The following is a 7,393-nucleotide window of genomic DNA, read 5'->3' on the forward strand; positions in this document are numbered from 1 at the left end:
CGGGCATCCAACTCAAAACCAATCGGCAATGAGTGGAGAGGTCCTTAGAATTATAAATTGCAGGATCTTAGATGCCCATACAATGTGGGACTAATAATCTCAACAGTAATGCTAATAACCTCCCTTAATCATTAAGTCATCAGAAAAGCATAATTACAGAGATCAATAACTAATGTAGATCAGAAACATGACAGCTGAAATAAAATCAAAATCGTTCAGACCCAAACAGATTCGTCGCCCATGATCTTCTTTCTTGTTAGTTGTCGGAGACGGGAACATAACCTTAAGACTTGCTAATTCTGACTGGATAATTTAAATATTATAATTTCTCCTGGTTGCGTTTCCTGTATCAAGAGAACACCTATGTCCAAATCATCAAATCCACTGAAACTTTTGTCTCCTTTGGATCTTCATCAACAATGAAATCTCCATTCGTTCTTCTGGCAAAAGCAGAACCATTACAAGTTCTAGTAGTAACAGCAGCAGCAGATGTTGGAAATGAAAATGAAGCTTGAATTTTGGAAAAAGAGTCTTCGTAATCGTCTTTGTTGTTTTCAGGTCGAATCAGCTCAGAGAGTAGTAGAATCAAAGAAGCCATTTTACTAATAAATAAATCCGCTTTAGAGAGAGAGAATTTGTAACTGAAGAGTGAAATTATGTATGATACAGAAATGAAGTATGTGAAGTTCCTTATATACACAAGAAATAATAAAGGAAGCAGCACAGTAGAGCGCGTTAAAAATCAGCAACAGCCCATGGGTTTTTTCAGTTTTGCTCTTTTTTCAAAACCAGTTCGCTTTTTCCCCTGGTTTTGACAGTAGCTGTTGTTTCTCGTTTGATGTTATTTTTTTTTTTGACAGTTTCAAGTAGATCGGCATTTATAGTTATATTGATGAATTATTATTTGAATAATTGAAAGAAGTAGTGTTAGATATTCAATGTGCATGGTAGATTCATAAAACAAGACAGTTGTTCACTACTTGCAAGAAAAAAAAGTTAATATGGTTGGTGGGGATAGGGTGGATGGGTAGACTTCACCTGTTCTGTGTAATAGTCCATGGTATTGGTTTCTTGCAAAATGGAAACAAGTCGGATCCTGATGGTCATCATTTAGATTCAAGTTGAAGTTTGGCCCCGACAAGGCTCGTGTTCTTTATCCCGTTAAACCAGATTGATTACGGTAAAAAATGATCCTGAGGATCATCATCTCAGTTTTATATCCTCACCTCCCACTAGATTATTGAAATACAAAACTGCAAAAATTTATTTGACAACAGAAAATGAGACTCTACATATTTGAGTACAGGAACTGAAACAAACACCATATGTATGTGGTTCTGAACAAAAGTTCAGTCTCTTTGGCTTGTTATATAGTCCAGGACACATGATCATAAAATCTGCATCAACTTGTTCCTTGTTACACATGACCATCTGTTTCAATTTTCTACCGGGTTCTTATTTTTACACAACAGGGGAAATCATACTATTGGGATTTGGATCCGATGTTCTACGTCTCTTCTTCATCCACTAAGATAGTGGATCCATTGCCAATTCCTAGCTCCATCAAAGAAGCCATTTCGTTGTCGAGCAACATCGGTAATGGAGAACCCTGCTAAGAAAATAGGAATTATTCACTAGCTCCCAGATGATAATTTTTTCTTCTTCTTCTCCACTATCTTATTAGTAGATGGTTTCTAATATGTAATAGTTCTATCATTTTGGCCTTAACTATTTGCAGTAATAAGACATGACACCTACAAACCTTTTAAAGACATAGAAAGCATTTTAGAATTACATACCTCTTCTTGAAGGAACAACTTCAACTTGATTGACTTGAGTTGAAAGAAGCTCTCGCACAGAACTTTTAACTTGCCAATCTACAGGAATATAAAAATGGACAATACGCAAGTAAGTTTGTGATAATATTGCACCCCTCTGAAGGAATGGCAAAGTTTATTAATCAACTGGTAATTGGCAAAGTAAGATAATAACCGTGCTGGTGGCTGGTAACTTCTTCGTGAGCGGCTTTTTCTCCCCCATGGAAGCTCCAACACATGTAAGAGTTATTGCTGTTGAAGGAAAAATCAAATTCTTAGAACATATCCAATATAAGAACAATATTACGAAGAGAACAATAGCAAAAAACATGAGAAACAGCAACAAAAAGCTTGATTTAAGTTAGAAAACATACAGAGAAGTCCTGAAGACATTTTTCGAGGACCAGTTGTTTCAGTTGAGGGTTTCTCATCCTCAATTCCATGCTTCTTTTTAAGCTCATTAAATCTGCAAGTACATTACGTCAATGGAACAGTTTAGGGCTCTAGGTTAATGTTGTTGATCACCAGTACTTAGTAATCCAAATGCGAGATGAAATTGAGATATATAACCAAAAACAAAAATCTTGTTTGCATGTAACTGAAATTTATAGTGTTTAGATCAGAAGATAGGCACGCAGAACAGAGTGATGCCCCATGTTCATATGGAAGATAAGTTTCACCAAGATTTCAACCACTTATACGAGACCTTGAACCAATGGGATTATGAGTTATGAATCCTACCTGGGGTGGAGCTGTTTAATCTCCTCAGGTTCATCTTGCATCTTAGTCATAACAAAGCGGATATACCTGTTTATATGTCCGAGTTAAATTCAATACTAATAAAAACAAATTATCCACGAAATAGTCAAATGAACTTAGATATGCCTGCAAACTAGCTGCTCAGCTAGATGTCATTCCATGTGCTTAATTTATTAGTCCACATGTACTATATATTTCGTTAAAAAATAATAATTAATGAACAAGGGAAGTGCTCCTCCAATTTGTTCTAAAACCCTTGAAAGGTAAAATAAACAGCTCGCTGCAGACAATATAATACTGGATTGTTATGATTGCCCAAATGCAAAGCTACAGAATGACTGGTCAAACCTAATTAATGCGGCATTTGTATAAAAATAGAACTTGACAATAAAATGAATAGATTAGTTGATGAAGGAAAGATACCTGATTTCAGATTCTTTCCGTTCACGAATTCTCACCTGAAAGATGAATGACAACATTGCAGAGGTTAAGGCATTCTTGCAAACAGAACTTTAAGAAAAAATAAATCTGTTCAAAAATCTACCTCACTCCCGTTAAGGATTTCAACCTTTGCCAAACGTGCAATCAACATAAATCTAGGAATACCACCTTTGCCTGTATCAGCAATTGGATTCTCTGAAAGCCTGATGTCCTTCAGATGAATATCACAAGGCCAATCAGTGTAGAATATATGAGATTGATATTCAAGCAGGGTGTGCTATGTAAATTTGAACTGTACAAATAACAAGTATGATGTTGCCAATCATTAACACCATGCTCAACCCGTTAAGGATAAATCAAAAAAATATTTACCACCAAACATTTTATGTTGGCTTTCACCAAGAACACCCAGAAATGTGACTACATGGCCTAAAAAGACCATGCATGTTGGGTAATTTCTTGTATACCAGAAATAGCCTGATTTAAATATCTTTACCACAGAATTTAAGAATCTACGAACTGATTATTTTCCAATGGTAAACTCTCAGTCGGGGTAGTATAATCTGGATAAAAATCACCAATAGAGCAAATTTCCAGTACCAATCCACTTCTGCCGAATGTTCATGAGGTCAATGCATATATAACTCGATTGCAAGGTGCAGTTTATGAGGAATTACACAATGACCAAATCATCATATACCCCAAGACAACTAGGAGGATCTTAAAGGTTGATAAATGAACACTACATTGAACTAAGAAAACTTGAAAAAGACAAACAGTCACCCAGTTGTTAAAGGCAGATTAGACAAATCAGAAATTTGCAGCAGATCACTTTCTCCTAGTGAACAAATCAAGCAGGAGTCGACACACATAAGGATAAAACCTCACTGTCAAGCTAGGGAAATAATTGAGTGAATCCACTGATGCCAGATCTGCAATGTTATTGCGTCCTGTAACACAAATCTTAAATTTAGGAAAGCAAATCACAAGACACTCGAAATAGTAGAAATTTGAGTATGTCGAGCAACAAACTTATTACCTAGAAGAAGACAGTTCAAAGTCTCAAAAGGGCTAAAGCATTTCTCTGCAGGTTCAGAATCATCAATTTTGGGACCACACTCAGGGTAAAATATGTTGTTCAAGTTGTTCTTGTTCAAGTGAAGCTGCTCCATTCTGGATATAGAAAAACGTTAAATAGTTCAGAGCTTCAGATAAATTAAACATGTATTATTTTAAGAATCTAGGACCCAATACCTTCTTAGCTGAGAAAGCTTGACAATTTCATTCCATGCTTCAAAGCAGTTATCTTCCAAATTAAGAATCCGCAGAGAATCAAATCCTCGAACATAGTTGGAGGATGCAGGCTGTAGAACAAAAAAAAATTATACATCTGATGGAACAGGCATGGAGAGTGATTGTTCAAATATGAAGCCATAATCATCTTCGAAGCAATTTGTTATAAAGGTGATCGAGTTTACACCTCAAGGTGAGGTGGACCAATCACACTCGCCAGATACGCATTCTTATACACCTTTTACTCGGCAATTTTCCCTCAAAAAACACCCCTTGTGGAGATGTTTCAAAAAAGTAAAATAAAATAAAATAATTGAAAAGGTGTTTTTGAAGGATCAATTTTAAGAAATCAAATCTAATAGGCACTCAGCATTCGTTCCTATTAAGAAAATGATAGACAAGGACGAAGCACTACATACCACTATCTCTTTCAACTTGTTTCCCATTAAATGAAGCTCCTCGACGGATGGAAGTGATTGCTTGAGAACTTCAATCTGTCCATGTCAATATTATTTCATGACCATAAGGAAACTTAATGTTGAATAACATACATAATGATACATATAACTAGTACCTGTGTCCATGTTAGGCAACAATTATTGAGCACCAAAACACGGATGTTTTCTAGTACTGGGAGCTGGTTTACATCATGAGCCATGTAGTTGTGAGTAAGACTGAGAACTTCGAGAACCTGCAATTCTTCACATATGGTACCTACATCCTGCCAAAAGACAGTAGAGCATCAACCTAAAAATGTTTGCAGCGCAAATAGAGAAAGTACTAAACTGCTGGTCTTGACAACTCTTCAAACTTCTAAGATGAATAACTCCCAAAACTTCCAAACCAATCCCTATTTTCAAGTAACACGGGAGTATATCTTATTTTAATATCTTACTACACTATTTTAACTTCTACTCTAATACAGATTACAGAAGCTGAGGTCGGTATTACATGCCAACAAAATCAAGGTCCTAGGTGGAAAAATAAGGGGAGGCTCAACTTAATGGTAGATGTCTTTGGATGCCTCGGAGTTTGGGTATAAAGCATAAATAGATGTCGATGTTATTAACATAGCATATACAGAAAAGGAGACTCTAGAGTAAAGCTAAGACGTTCAAATGACAAAAATGGTAATTTCACCCCCAACCGATTCTTGTTTAGCCAGCTGCTGAAATAGCAAAGATTCTAAGATGGTTGAAAGAAGCTAGAAATTAACAAAACCAAGAGAAGTGTATTCACATTTTACATGCAATTCCAGTTTGATAAGAATAAGACTGAGCATATTTCAACCAAGCAATTGAAGATGATTAATAATAAACAGGAATCAAGCTTACTTTCCATTCTGAAAGCAAGTTCCCAGTCAAATCGAGCTCCTCCAGATCTGCAATAAACAAAAACTTAGGTGCTCAGAAAGCAATTTGAATGAAGACCTCTATGAAAATTATCAAAATGCAATGAGTATCCTGTTTAACATTGGTGGGAAACAAATAGTCAGGGTTGCACAAGTTATTGGTCTGGTTAAGCTGTTGGATAAATGAAAAGAGAAACACAAACAAATTGGCAGAGCTTATGAACAGATTAAGTAGAATTAAGCTATTAGATACGTAATGACGGGTTGACATTACAAGAACACAACAATTTGTTGTTAGGAGTTTGTGATTTATACATAACTTTCTAATGTAATGAATTGTAAAAGCTCTACATTCAGTTATTAAACTATGATACAGCATTCGAGTTCAACATAGGAGTACATATAAATTGTATCAACCTCATAAGACTATAGTAGCTAATAAAGTTCAAAACCGAAAGCTTACTTGGGACAATGGCATTGATCTGACCACTGGATCCGACTGAGCTAACTCCCAAATACGAAAGTGATGCACCAACCAGATCTTCCAATCGACTCAATTTGTCTTGAACTTTACTTTTCCCCACAAGCTCTACAGCTACTCGGTTATTTCTAGCTGATAAGACATACATCTCATCTTCTTCTTCTTTAGTAGAATCGCCTTTATAACGAAGCTCAAGTGCTTGTAAGAATGAAATACCATGACTCAAATTCTGTGGACGAACAAATGAACCTGATTTATCATCTTTAGCTTCAAAATAAGTAACCCCATTAAGTGAACCATTGTGTTTTCCATCTCCATTGTCCCAATCAATACCCACCCAAATGCCTGAATAACCTTCAACATTCCCAATGTATTTCACTGTCCCAATTCTTCTTGTGTTACCAACTGTATGAACTCTTTGATTAATTCTAAACCCTAATTCTTGTTTCTCCTCATTAGATTTCGTATCATCTACAAGTTTCACTGAAGATTTCTGCATTTTGTTTAAGAGTGAGTAATCCAATAATGAAATATTCTGTCAAAATTTTCTAGGGTTTTTCATATGTTCTTTTCCGAGAACAAATATTTGCAAAGTTTGCTTTTTTTCTTTGAAAATAATGAAATGAAAATGCCCGTCATAAATTCAAGTGAAAAAATTCTTTCAACCCAACATAAAATTTACTTTCGTGACTTGTGTCACACCTTAAATCGCCCTGGATAAATAAATTTCTGCAAAAGTGTAACCCGGCAACACAGTGGTTATGTGAATAAAGATTCATCCACCTGCACTTCAGCCTTATAAGTTTGCACCAATGCAAACAACCAACTCAACAGTTCTTTAGCGGAAGTCTTTAACCTTCTTTCACTTCTCTAAACTTCTCAAATGCACCCCATAATGCATACAAATATTGCCATACTTTGTCAACAACAATCATCCAACCAAGAACACTTAGAACATGACACAATCGCTTCATTTTATTGCATCAAAAGGGAAGAAATACAAAACTTGCCCACTTAGGGACTTACACATACTTGTTCACCTCGAACCAAGCCTTATTCTTACAAAACTCTCCTATTTTGAGTCTCACACTCTCCTATGTAAGCCTACCGAATTTTCCATGCCTTGGGACTATTTATACAAAAACTTTACTTGGCCAAAACCGTGCACAACCGTTGCACACGCATGGGGCAACCATCTGTCCTCTAGAGCAGTTCCATAACCGCCACCAACTGTGCTAACTGACCAGTTCT

At 36.0% G+C, this 7,393-nt stretch overlaps 1 protein-coding gene across 2 annotated transcripts; it reads right to left on the bottom strand.

The window, feature by feature from the left end:
* Positions 1 to 1,246: 1,246 nt before the first annotated feature.
* On the bottom strand, positions 1,247 to 6,864 carry LOC113356615 (tubulin-folding cofactor E-like). 2 transcript variants are annotated; one of them, XM_026599796.1, is made up of 14 exons: positions 6,125 to 6,864; positions 5,645 to 5,691; positions 4,885 to 5,031; positions 4,730 to 4,804; positions 4,272 to 4,381; positions 4,057 to 4,190; positions 3,901 to 3,967; positions 3,121 to 3,220; positions 3,000 to 3,034; positions 2,559 to 2,624; positions 2,192 to 2,283; positions 1,993 to 2,069; positions 1,800 to 1,877; positions 1,247 to 1,609 (listed from the first exon to the last, which is right to left on the bottom strand). In XM_026599796.1, exons 1-14 carry the CDS (start codon positions 6,639 to 6,641, stop codon positions 1,508 to 1,510), a joined length of 1,647 nt encoding a protein of 548 aa, XP_026455581.1. In that variant the 5' UTR covers positions 6,642 to 6,864; the 3' UTR covers positions 1,247 to 1,507. The 2 variants fall into 2 exon arrangements, with proteins under 2 accessions (XP_026455581.1, XP_026455580.1); XM_026599795.1 differs by having other exon boundaries at positions 3,121 to 3,228; positions 3,906 to 3,967; positions 6,125 to 6,863.
* Between the last annotated feature and the right edge of the window lie 529 nt (positions 6,865 to 7,393).

The sequence above is a fragment of the Papaver somniferum genome, chromosome 3 (assembly GCF_003573695.1).
Source record: "Papaver somniferum cultivar HN1 chromosome 3, ASM357369v1, whole genome shotgun sequence".
NCBI classification, from domain to species: Eukaryota; Viridiplantae; Streptophyta; class Magnoliopsida; order Ranunculales; family Papaveraceae; genus Papaver; species Papaver somniferum.

What these genes read in the sequence shown, in the direction of transcription:
- LOC113356615 (XM_026599795.1), bottom strand. Translation starts at nt 6,641, where the DNA reads ATGCAGAAATCTTCAGTGAAACTTGTAGATGATACGAAATCTAATGAG. An exon ending in GTTGCCTAACATGGACACAG is followed by an intron (nt 4,805 to 4,884) that starts GTACTAGTTATA and finishes TGACATGGACAG; the next exon opens with ATTGAAGTTCTCAAGCAATC. An exon ending in CGGAAAGAATCTGAAATCAG is followed by an intron (nt 2,625 to 2,999) that starts GTATCTTTCCTT and finishes ACATATAAACAG; the next exon opens with GTATATCCGCTTTGTTATGA.